This window comes from Oncorhynchus nerka, linkage group LG16 (assembly GCF_034236695.1).
Source record: "Oncorhynchus nerka isolate Pitt River linkage group LG16, Oner_Uvic_2.0, whole genome shotgun sequence".
Lineage (NCBI taxonomy): Eukaryota > Metazoa > Chordata > Actinopteri > Salmoniformes > Salmonidae > Oncorhynchus > Oncorhynchus nerka.
The window spans coordinates 8,664,479-8,677,442 of NC_088411.1; the positions used below are offsets into that span (position 1 = coordinate 8,664,479).

The following is a 12,964-nucleotide window of genomic DNA, read 5'->3' on the forward strand; positions in this document are numbered from 1 at the left end:
GGCAGGCGGGTTCAGAGTCCAGACAGGCAAGGGTCACAACCGGCAGGACTAGCAAAAACAGAGCGAAGGTAACAGCAGGAGAACGGGAAAAACATGCTGGTTGACTTGACAAAAAATACAAACTGGCAACAGACAAGCAGGGAACACAGGAATAAGTACCCAGGGACTAATGGGGGAAAACAGGTGACACCTGGAGGTGGGTGGAGACAATCACAAAGACAGGTGAAACAGATCAGGGCGTGACATTCATACCCTTCCCCAGATATATGCCTCATCATAATCTCTGAGATTTACAGACAGTTCTTTGGACTTCAGGTTATAGTTTCTGCTCTGACATGCACTGTCAACTGTGGGACCTTATATAGACAAGTGTGTTTCTTTCTAAAAACATGTCCAAACAATCGAATTAGCCACAGCTGGACTCCAATGAAATTGTAGTGACATGTCAAGGAGGATCAAAGGAAATTGGATGCACCTGAGCTCAGTTTGGAGTGCCATAGCAAAGGGGTTTGAATACTTATGTAAATTAGATATTGCTGTATTTTATTTCCAATAAATGTGCAAACATGTCCAAAAATGTTTTACCTTGTCATTATGGGGTAATGTGTGTAGATGGGAGAGACAAAAACATATATTTAATCAATTTTGAATTGAGGCTGTAACACAACAAAATGTGGAATAAGTCAAGGGCTATAAATACTTTCTGAAGGCACTTGTACGTGAATGGGACAATCTGAGAGGAAAATGTTTAGATTTTTAGGCTTCAACATGACGTAGGTCTTTATGGTAGTTCTGGGTCTTTCCTTCTTTTTGGGACACTTTAGTAATGAAACATATCTGAGGGCTTTAGAGTTAACATTTAACTTAACTTTAATATTCCACATTGATAATATTGGGTCAACTCTCCCATTCATGTCCAAATTCCTGCTACTTTGGACTATCAGCTATGACATGGAAAGTTTGGACAATGGGACTTCCACACCAGAAAAATCAGTGGAGGACTTGACGAGGAGTGCCAGTAACTCTCCAACCCATGGCGGTTCTAAAGCTGCTCGTGCCCTTACTGTGAGGTGAGTGTTACCAGGAATTGGTGAGAAGAATGGACATGAGCTTCTGTCTGTTAGATGGGACAGAGGTTGGACTACACTTGTAGTTCTTGCATCCTAGATTCATGGGCATTAATTGTGAGGAAAGAACAATGACTCCCACTCGTCCCACACACATTGTGACATACACACACACCATTTCCCCTGCCATCAAACTAGAGTTGAAAAACAAATGGCCTAACAAATGTCAAAATTCTAATAAGGCCTACCAAATGTTGGAAATTATAAGCAGAAACTTAAATTTAAATTATAGTATATTAATTAAAGTAAGCTAAATTATTCTGGAATTATTATGGTGGGTTGAATTTTGCAAGTAGCCTACTTTTTGAAGTGATTTTTTTGACAATCGGATAACATCACTTCTGTGTAAGAACCATTGCCTCCTCTCTCTCATTTTGCATTGTCTTTGTTTCTCTAATATTTCTCTGTCCCTCTCTCACTTTGAACTAACTCGGATGTAATTTTGAAGGGTCTGTTAACATGCACACCGCCATTCTGCCTCTCGTTGTGGTGTTGAGAATGTGAATAAAGGCACATTTCTTAGTTCATCCTTAACAAGAATGACTCTAGCACTGAACATGTAGGCGAGGGAGTAATTCTTAATCTATGAACAATTTTGAAGTATGTAATCATTCTAAACACAGATAGTTTACATTGTGTAGCTATTTAAACATACCGCAAGGGCTTTGAATGAAAATGTGTTACTGCGGCGTTGGTGTTATGTAATAACCCCACATTTGCGAAATGCATAGCGCTATGCATTAGTAATAACATGTTAATAACAGCTACGTTTCTCACCTGGCAGATTCAACTCTCTCCACAACAGGAAAGCGCTGAGGAAGTCCCGCCTTGTCAGTCAGAAAGACGACGTTCACCTCTGCATCATGTGTCTACGTGCCATCATGAACTACCAGGTACATACCTCCCCATGGAAACCTTATTTAACCTTTATTCAACCTATAATATTTTGCCAAGTAGGCCTATTCACCTCTATGTCTACTGTTAGAACAGAGTGACTCAATAGAGTTAGCTAGGAATAACGTTTATTTTAGCCTCACGGTTTGTGGTTTTTCACACCGTAACTTGATGCCTCCCTCCTGTGCTGGGAGACGGTTTCCATTGAAAAAAAGACAGTTGATGAGGCTTTGTGTCAGTAGGAATCAAGTCTACCCTGCAGTATATGTCATATGACTGACAATGATGATGACAGACAACTGTGTGTATGTGTGTTTAGTCTGGGTTTAACCTGGTGATGACCCACCCATGCTGTGTGAACGAGATCACGCTCAGCCTCAACAACAGGAACCCCAGGTGAAGACCTGTATTATTAGTGTGTGTGTGTGGAGTTTGTATTTCTGTCTGTTGTGTAAAATAACATTGTTGTTGAGTGTGTGTGTGTGTGCGTGCGTGTGTTTTTAGTTTTACTATCTTTGTGGGGACCAGAAGTGGGGACATTTCGCCTGTGCTATGTTAGGCTATGTTAGGCTTAGCGGTTAGGTTTAATGTCAGAGTTACAATAGGGTTAGGTTCGGATTTAGAGTAAGGAGTTAGGCTTATGGGTTTGGGGTTAAGGTTAAGGGCTATGTAAAATAGGATTTTGAATGGGAACCAATTGTTTGGCCCCCACAAGGATAGTAAAACAAACGTGAGTGTGTGTGTGCGTACGTGTTTGTGTGTGTATGAGGGTATTATAATGTACACTTCTACCCAACAGGACCAAGGCCCTGGTGCTGGAGCTGCTGGCTGCCGTGTGTCTAGTGAGGGGGGGTCATGACATCATCCTCTCCGCCTTCGACAACTTCAAAGAGGTTTGAGGGTTATCCAAGACGACAGTCTCTTCGCCAACAAGCCCTACACCCCTCTCTCAATATCATATTACATGTCATAGAGGCTCCCAGTTTCCCAAATCTCCCATTGACGTCACAGTGCACAATTTTACGCAACGCTTACATTAGTTACATGCAGAGATCTCTCCAAAAATTAGGACGTGGCCATCAGTCGCCTGCGTGCTTTCCTTGACTCACACTAGCAGTGTGAACACGGCTCACTCCAAGTCAAACTCTCAACCCCCATCCAAAGACATCCTGTCTCAGTTTGAAACCCCACCACCCCCTTCACACATCGAACCCCATGGCAGCTGTCGGGGCAGTTGTCCCCTATAAGCAGACACAAAGTAAAGAAGGGGGGGGGGGGGAGCACAAACATTCGTAACATTTGTTGGCAACATGACAGTTGAACTTTTCTGTGGACCTTTCATCAGTGTCTGTCAAGGGAGCAACTGTTGCCAACAGAAAAAGACCTCCATGAATAGGGTTACCCAGACATTGTGATGTAGACCTGGGTATTATTAGCAGTGGGCAGATCTTCGTACTTGAGGCCCCACTGCAACCTAGGGATAGTTGCCCCTAAGCACTGATCTGTGGTCAGTTTAGTCTTTTAAGTCCTGATTCACATAAGTAGGAATGGGGTGAGTGAAGCTGATCCTAGATCAGTAGTTATGTGAAACCTCTCCCTAGTGCGGATAATTACATGGACATTGACCAGAGCAGACAACTCTCTATCAAAAGGTCTCACATTCGCTCGTTTCCTATGACATATGTCTGGTGGCTTGAGGAAGTATCAGAACACATGATATATCAGTGTTGGTTACTTACAGTCCGCATTTTTAAAGACCTATAATATGACACTCAGAGATAGGCATCGGTTAAACAACACACACAAAGTTGTGAAATATTTAAAGAGGGATTGAGTTTTTCTACCCTCTTTCAAATCAGCTCGATAAAAGTCATCAATAATTGCGGTATCCAGAGCTCTCGCCTTCTCATATTCAATCGCACACGTTGTTTACGCAATACCTTAGAGTAGTATCCTAGCATCCGTTACAGAGCTGGCATCAAAAGTGGCACAGTGAGTGGTCCTTGTTTCGGTACAGCGCAGAGAGACTGTGTGGGTGAGAGACTAATGGAGGGAGAGAGCGAGAGATGACAGATGGCACATTGTAGAGGAGTGAAGTAGCGGAGGCGGAAGTGCTGCGGGCCAGGCTGGCTCCTGTTGCCCACAGTGGCAGAGCGTGGGCATTGTTGGGGTACAGGCTGGCAGGTTGAAGTGCAGGCCTGCATTATTTAGTGGACATGAGCGGGTAGAGGGGAAGGCGGCGTTAGTCCTTAAAGACATATCACACATGTGATAATGGATATCACACAATAAGAGTTGTCCAACTGATATATTTCAGTTTCAAACACACTACTACTTAGTGCAGAGTGTTCTGAACCCACTTCTGTATGTAGGAGTAATGCTGATGTTTTATCTTCCATTATTAAAGTCAGTTTACTTCTATTATTGAAGTAATTTGTGATGGCCTAGGGGTGGAGAGAGAGTGGGAGAGAGGAGAGGCATAACAAGTGAAAGATAGACCGCGTGGGGTACAGCTGGCTGCATATTTGTAGTGTTGCAGTGCAGAATTATGTGCCCAATCGAAAAACTTTTCGCCTTCCATCTATGTCGTTCATAAGGTATGTGGAGAGAAGAGCCGCTTTGAGAAGCTCATGGAGTATTTCTGCAATGAAGAAAGCAACATTGACTTTATGGTGAGTCTGGCTCCAAAGTGGCAATTCGTGTTCATTAGGTGTTCCTTATGTCCATCTCCATCTGTACACAGAAGAGATATTGCTCAGACTTGAGAATCAAGTTATAGTAGATGTCAACTTGTCTCCATTGGTGTAAACCGTTGAAATTACGCGAGCATAGTTTTCCCACGGTGTACCATGCCATCGCCTACTGTTTATGTCCACCAGGTGGCGTGCATGCAGTTCATCAACATTGTGGTCCACTCAGTGGAGAACATGAACTGTAGGGTCCATCTGCAGTATGAGTTTACCCACCATGGCCTGGATGACTATCTAGAGGTGAGTGAAACAGAATCACAGAGAGAAATTTCCCCTCAACCACTGACACGTGGTCAGATATTTTCAGAAAATATCGAAATATACCCCCAGTTTTTTTTAAAGAATATGACTTATAATACCTTATAATTATAACTAATAACATCAGTACAGCTGTCTTTCCTTAACATCACCAAAAAATCTAAAGACGCGTAATTCCAATGAGTATGTTTTTGTTGTCATAGGAGACTTCATTTGAAGGTAAACCAATTATGCATTTGTGGGCACATCATTAAATAAAACAATAGTAATGTATCTCTATGTTTGTCTATATATACAGTGCATTCGGAAAGTATTCAGACCCCTTCACTTCTTCCACATTTTGTTACGTTACAGCCTTATTCTAAAATGGATTAAACAAATAAGAATCCTCATCAATCTACACACAATACCCCATAACGACAAAGCGGTAACAGGTTTTAAGAAATGTTTGCATATGTATATAAAAAAATTTTTTTTTAAATGAAATACCTTATTTACATAAATATTCAGACCATTCAGACCCTATGAGACTCGAAATTGAGCTCAGGTGCATCCTGTTTCCACCTGTGGTAAATTCAATTGATTGGAAATTATTTGGAAAAGCACACACCTGTCTATATAAGGTCCCACAGTTGACAGTGCATGTCAGATCAAAAACCAAGCCATGAGGTTGAAGGAATTGTCCGTAGAGCTCCAAGACAGGATTGTGTCGAGGCACAGGTCTAGGGAAGTGTACCCAAAAATGTCTGCAGCACTGAAGGTCCCCAAGTACACAGTGATCTCCACCATTCTAAAATGGAAGACGTTTGGAACCACCAAGGCTCTTCCTAGAGCTGGCCCGCCAGGCTAAACTGAGCAATCGGGGAGAAGGGCATTGGTCAGGGAGGTGACCAATAACCCAATGGTCACTCTGACAGAGCTCCAGATTTCTTCTGTGAAGATGGGAGAACTTTTCAGAAGGACAACCATCTCTGCAACACTCCACCAATCAGGCATTTATGGTAGAGTGGCCAAATGGAAGCCACTCCTCAGTAAGGCACATGACAGCCCACGTGGAGTTTGCCAAAAGGCACCTAATGGACTCAGACCATGAGAAACACGATTATCTGGTATTATTAGCAAAGTACAGAGCGATCCTTAATGAAAACCTGCTCCAGAGTGCTCAGGACCTCAGACTGGGGCAAAGATTCACCTTCCAACAGGACAACGACCCTAAGCACACAGCCAAGACAATGCAGGAGTGGCTTCGGGACAAGTCTCTGAATGTTCTTGAGTGGCCCAGGCAGAGCCTTGATTTCAACCCGATCGTACATCTTTGGAGAGAACTGAAAATAGCTGTGCAGCAATGCCCCCCAAATGGGAGAAACTCCCCAAATACAGGTGTGCCAAGCTTGTAAGGTCATATCCAAGAAGACTCGAGGCTGTAATCGCTGCCAAAGGTGCTTCAACAAAGTGCCGAGTAAAGGGTCTGAATACTTATGCAAATGTGATATTTCCTTTTTTTATTTAATCAAATTGAGAACAAGGCTGTAACGTGACAACGTTTTGAAAAAGTGAAGGGGTCTCAATACTTTCCGAATGCACTGTATGTGTGTATGTGTCCCTCTGTCATGCACAGAGGTTAAAGTTCACGGAGAGTGACCGGCTGCTGGTGCAGATCCAGGCCTACCTGGACAACGTGTTTGATGTGGGGGCTCTGCTGGAGGATGCAGAGACCAAGAACGCCCTGTTGGAACACATGGAGGAGCTGCAGGAGCACAATGCACAGGTGACCATACCATAAAAGGACACACATCCTCTATGTAACCTCTATTCTGATGTGTTGCACCCGGGTGAACTTGACGCTTTGCTTGTACACACGTTGAAGGTTAAGAGTAAGTAGATGTGCTGTGCGTTTCTACATGTGTCTGTGCGGCTATATAAGTGTGTGTACATGTGTGTGTTTTAGATAAGCAGCAGACTGGAAGAGAGCGAGAGGGAGGCGTTGGAGAAAGTGTCTGAGCTGGAGAAGCAACTCATCCAGACCACCAAAGAGGTGGAGCTCCTAAAGGTAGACCTATCACCTAACCACAGTCCATTACATTCACAAAGAAGACTTGCGTTAGATCCCGAGCTAATGCCTAGGCTATAGCTCAGAGGGCTAACACACGGACATGTTTGTCTGTGTAACAGGAGAGTCTGCGTGAGTCCTGTGCCCAGGGGACCATTCTACAACAGCGGGAGATAGAGCGAGAGATAGAACGAGAGATAGAGCGAGAGAGGGAAAAAGAGCGGGCGAGGGATAGAGATCGTTCGGCCCAGGCCTTAGCGGAGCTGGAGGAGAAAGTTCAGGGGCTTGTGTGCCAGGGGCTGATTCGAATGGAGCGCACGTCCTCGGGACAACTGGACCTCCATGTGGTCCCTGTCATCCCTCCTGTTTCCATCCCTGCAAAAACAGGTGAGCTACAAGCCACACACATGGGCTCAGAAACCATGTCAGAAATCAAGAGTTTCATTGCAAAACGCTAGATATCAATTTTCTGAAATGTTGGGAAAATGAGCTTTTATTGTTTAAAGAAATGATGAAAGAGATTGGTGTGTTTTTTTTCTCACTATCTAGTCATGGCATGGGGTTGTTTAATGACAGACAGGTATTTGTTCAAATCTATTACTGGTTTATTTTCAGAGAGTCAAATTATCATGTTATCAATGCTATGTACCAGGCTCACTCTCAGAAAAATAAATAGTATTGCTAGGTTTTTCACAGTAAAATGAAGCAAATAAGTACATTTATATATATATATATTTAAATACAGTAATATGAGATATGTATGTAAAAAATGTACATTTGACATTTTAGTCATTCAGCAGAATATCTGATCCAAGGCGACTTAAAGGTCCAATGCAGCCATTTTTATCTCAATGTCAAATCATTTCTTGGTAACAATTAAGTATCTCACTGTGATTGTTTTAAATTAAAATGGTCAAAAAATAATGAAAAAGAGCAATTTCTCAAGCAATAATTTAGCTAGGACTGTCTGGGAGTAGAGTGGGGAGGGGAAAACAGAAAACTAGCTATTATTGACAGAGAGGTTTGTATTTAAAAACATTTTTTTTATCTACACACCATAATGACAAAGTGAAAATGTTTGCACATTTATTGAAACTGAAATACATAAATATCTCATTTACATAAGTATTCACACACCTGAGTCAATACTTTTTAGAAGCACAGCTGTGAGTCTTTCTGGGTCTCTTAGCTTTCCACACCTGGATTGTGCAACATTTGCCCATTTATTCTTTAAAAAATTATTCAAGCTCTGTCAAATTGGTTGTTGATCATTGCTAGACAACCATTTTCAGGTCTTGCCATAGATTAAATTCAAGTAAATTTCAAGTAAATTTAAGTCAAAACTGTAACTCAGGGACATTCACTATCTTCTTGGTAAGCAACTTCAGTGTAGCTATGGCCTTGTGTTTAATGTTATTTTCCTTCTGGAAGGTGAATTCATTTCCCAGTGTCTGGTGGAAAGCAGACTGAACCAGGTTTTCCTCTAGGATTTTGCATGTACTTAGCTCCATTCCATTTATTTTTTTTATCCTGAAAAACTCCCCAGTCCTTAACAATTACAAACATACCCATAACATAATGCAGCCACCACTATGCTTGAAAATATGGAGAGTGGTACTCGGTAATGTGTTGTATTGGATTTGCCCCAAACATACTGTAACACTTTGTATTCAGGACAATACGTTTGTTTCTTAGCCACATTTTTTGCAGTACTACTTTAGTGCCTTGTTGCAAACAGGATTCTGTGCAGGCTTCCTTCATTTCACTCTGCCAATTAGGTTAGTATTGTGGAGTCACTACAATGTTGTTGATCCATCCTCAGTTTTCCACTATCACAGCCATTAAACACTGTAACTGTTTTAAAGTCACGCACCATTGGCCTCATGGTGAAATCCGTGAGAGATTTCCTTCCTCTCTGGCAACTGAGTTAGGAAGAACTCCTGTATCTTTGTAATGACTGTGCATATTGATACACCATCCACAGTGTAATAAACAACTTCACCATGCTCAAAGGGATATTCAATGACTGCTTTTTGAATTGTACTGTACCAAAGGGGTTGAATACTTATTGACGCAAGACATTTCAGCTTTCCATTTTTTATTAATTTGTAGAAATGTCTGAAAACATAATTCCACTTCTACATTAAAGGGTGTTGTGTGTAGGCCAGTGACTCAAAAATATCTGAATTTAATACATTTTAAATTCAGGCTATAACATAACAAAATGCGGAAATAGTAAAGGGGTGTCAATGCTTTCTGAAGGCATTGTAATTTATGTCACCAGGTAGGCCAAAACTCCATCCCACCAAAACAGGCTGTAATTTCAGTGGTCTTTTCAAACAACTCTTACATTATTATAATTTTCACAGTTTCACAGTATTATTCCGACCTCATAGTATGGAATATACAGGTAACTGACAAAATAAAGGAAACACCAACATAAAGTTTCTTAATAGGGTGTTGGCCAGAACAGCATCAATGCACCTTGGCATAGTCTACAAGTGTCTGGAACTCTATTGGAGGGATGTGACACCTTTCTTCCATGAGAAATTCCGTCATTTGGCGTTTTGTTGATGGTGGTGGAAAACGCCATCTCAGGCGTTGGTCCAGAATACCCATACGTGTTCTCTTTGGTTGAGATCTGGTGACTGTGTAATATATGGAGCTATACACCTTTAATGATGACTTACTCCACCTCAAGAATTCAATTTGGAGAAAAGCTCAGCACACGCATACTCTGGCTAACTGGCTCTCATTCTCATGAGAAATAACTGCACTCAGGCTATCCGGAGGGCCAAAGTTAGTTATTTTAAGGAGCAGTTCTCTCTAAGTGGGTCTAACTCCAAGAAGTTCTGGAAAATGATTAAAGACCTGGAGAATAAGCCCTTCTCCTCACAGCTGCCTATGTCCCTTAATGTTGATGATGTGGCTGTTAATGACTAGGAGCACATGTCTAAGCTCTTTAATCACCACTTCATTAAGTCAGGATTCCTAGTCGACTCAGCCATGCCTCATTGCCCGTCCAACATTTCCTCATCTCCCACCCCTTCTAATACCACTAGCCCCGATGCTCCTCCCTCTTTTCCCCCTGCCCCTTCTAATAAGTTTCTCCCTATAGGCAGTCACTGATTCTGAGGTGCTGAAGGAGCTCCTTACACTTTACCCCAAAAAGACATCTGGGTCAGATGGTTTAGATCCTTTCTGCTTTAAAGTTGCAGCCCCTATCATCGCCAAGCCTATCTGACCTTTTTAACCTGTGTCTTCTCTCTGGGGAACTTCCCATTGCTTGGAAGGCAGCCACTGTGCATCCTTCATTTAAAGGGGGAAATCAAGCGGATCCTAACTGTTATAGGCCTATTTAGATTTTGCCTCGTTTATCAAAAGTGTTGGAAAAACTTCTCAATAATCAACTGACTGGCTTTCTTGATGTCAATAGTATTCTCTCTGGTATGCATTCTGGTTTCTGCTCAAGTTATGAATGTGTCACTGTAACCTTAAAGGTCCTAAATGATGTCACAATTGCCCTTGATGCTAAGCAATGTTGTGCTGCTATTTTTATTGACTTGGCCAAAGCTTTTGATAGGGTAGAACATACCATTCTTGTGGGTCGGCTAAGGAGCATTGGTGTCTCTGAAGGGTATTTGGCCTGGTTTGCTAACTACCTCTCTCAAAGAGTACAGTGTATGAAGTGCAGTGTGCCTGTCACAAGGGAGTACCCCAAGGCTCGATCCTAGGCCCCACGCTCTTCTCAATTTACATCAACAACATAGCTCAGGCAGTAGGAAGCTCTTTTATCCATGTATATGCAGATGATACTGTTTTATACTCAGCTGGCCCCTCCCTGGATTTTGTGTTAAACGCTCTACAATAAAGCTTTCTTGGTGTCCAACCAGCTTTCTCTGCCCTTAACCCTGTTCTGAACACCTCCAAAACAAAGGTAATGTGGTTTGGTAAGAATAATGCCCCTCTCCCAACCGGTGTGATTACTACCTCTGAGGGTTTAGATCTAGAGCTACTACTGCATTACTCCTCTGTAAACTGGTCATCTCTGTATGCCTGTCTCAAGACCCACAGGTTGATGCCTATTTATAAAATCCTCTTAGGCCTCACTCCCCCCTATCTGAGATACCTACTGCAGCCCTTATCCTCCGCATACAACACTTGTTCTGCCAGTCACATTCTGTTAAAGGTCCCCAAAGCACACACATCCCTGGGTCGCTCGTCTTTTCAGTTCGCTGAAGCTAGTGACTGGAACGAGCTGCAACAAACACTCAAACTGGATAGTTTTATCTCCATCTCTTCATTCAAAGACTCAATCATAGACATTCCTACTGACAGTTGTGGCTGCTTTGCATGATGTATTGTTGTCTCTACCTTCTTGCCCTTTGTGCTGTTTGTTAATGTAACGTTTGTTACATGTTTTGTGCTGCTACCATGTTGTGCTGCTGCCATGTTGTTGTCATGTTGTGTTGCTGCCATGCTATGTTGTTGTCTTAGGTCTCTCTTTATGTAGTGTTGTGGTGTGTCTCTGGCCGTGATGTGTGTTTTGTCCTATATTTCTGTATTTTTAATCCCAGCCCCTGTCCCCGCAGGAGGCCTTTTGCATTTTGGTAGACAGTCATTGTAAATAAGAATTTGTTCTTAATGAACTAACTTGCCTAGTTAAATAAAGGTTAAGTTTTTTTTTAAATCAGCCAATCAGTATCACTCTTAAGGTTGAAGGTCAAAGGGGATATGTAAATGAGCTGTCTTGCAGTTTGATGTGTGCCTGCATGCACAGAGTTAGTTCTTACCATGCTTCAGATATAAAGGTAAAGGTTATAAGACTTCAGTCGACATTGTCAATGTAATTATATCGTGCCATCTAGAGCACGATGTGGTGGCAGACGTGGCAGAAGATTGAACTGCATGAGTGAGAATGATGACTTCACCAGCAGACTACTAAAATGAGTGGCTAGTTAGCAGGCTAACGCTAACTTGAGTGAAACAACATACTTTGCTATTGTTAGCTATCAAGTTTGAGATTAGCAGCAATGCAGTCAATTACACCACCATATCCGCTGTTGCTGACTGGAAACCTCGCAGAAAACTGGCAGAAATGGGAACAAATACTGAACTTGTACTACTTAGCCAGTGGTCTAAATGACAAGCCAGAGGCTAGGACAATAGAATTTTGCTACACTGCATCGGCAAAGACGTGCTGGAGATATACAATAAGATGGAGACCACATATGCCGGCCCGGAAAACAAGAAACTGGCCCAGGTGATGAAAGCATTTGATAACTACCCCACCCAGGAATACTGTGTTCCAGAGACATCCGTGTTGGGCACCGAAGTTCGATGAACAGGCAGTTGTTGACAAGTGTATAACCGAACTGAGACTGAGTGCAGCTGTGAGTTCAGACACAGAGGATCTAATGCTAAGGGACAGAATTGTGTTTAGTGTCACAGATAGTGGAATAAGAGAGAAACTACTCTCCATTTCAGATTTAACCTTAGCTCAGGTTTGTTTGTTTGCCGTCATCAGCTCAGGCTAAGGCTATGTCAGCTAGCAGTAGCACGGAACAGTTTGCGCGTGCCGTGGGGGAAAAAAGGGCCGCCATCTTAAGCAATCACGAGCCCAGTCAGAACAAAGGCAGACTTGTGGCAAATGTGGAAAAACACACAAATCAAAGGGGTGTCCTGCGTTTAATATCGAGTGTTAAAAAAAATATGTCAAGAGAAATGACTTAGCAGCAGTGTGTACATCAGGGGCAGAAGTTGCTACTGTTAAAACTGAGGTCAAGGAAGTAGACATTTTGTTCATAGGTGCAGTGACACAAGCATGCAAAAAATGCTGGCTGGCACACAAACTTCCGTATAGGGGGACAGGCGGTCAACTTTAA

General features: G+C 42.4%; 1 protein-coding gene across 2 annotated transcripts in view; it reads left to right on the plus strand.

The window, feature by feature from the left end:
- The window catches only part of LOC115143981 (formin-like protein 1), a 70,494-nt gene that overhangs the window by 39,953 nt on the left and 17,577 nt on the right, over positions 1–12,964 (plus strand). For both annotated transcript variants that reach the window (XM_065002397.1, XM_065002398.1), the window contains exons 6-14: positions 945–1,070; positions 1,912–2,020; positions 2,341–2,417; positions 2,821–2,914; positions 4,619–4,693; positions 4,901–5,011; positions 6,648–6,797; positions 6,978–7,079; positions 7,202–7,466. In XM_065002397.1, coding sequence (XP_064858469.1) covers positions 945–1,070; positions 1,912–2,020; positions 2,341–2,417; positions 2,821–2,914; positions 4,619–4,693; positions 4,901–5,011; positions 6,648–6,797; positions 6,978–7,079; positions 7,202–7,466 — 1,109 coding nt within the window. The remainder of the gene's footprint in view (positions 1–944; positions 1,071–1,911; positions 2,021–2,340; positions 2,418–2,820; positions 2,915–4,618; positions 4,694–4,900; positions 5,012–6,647; positions 6,798–6,977; positions 7,080–7,201; positions 7,467–12,964) is intronic.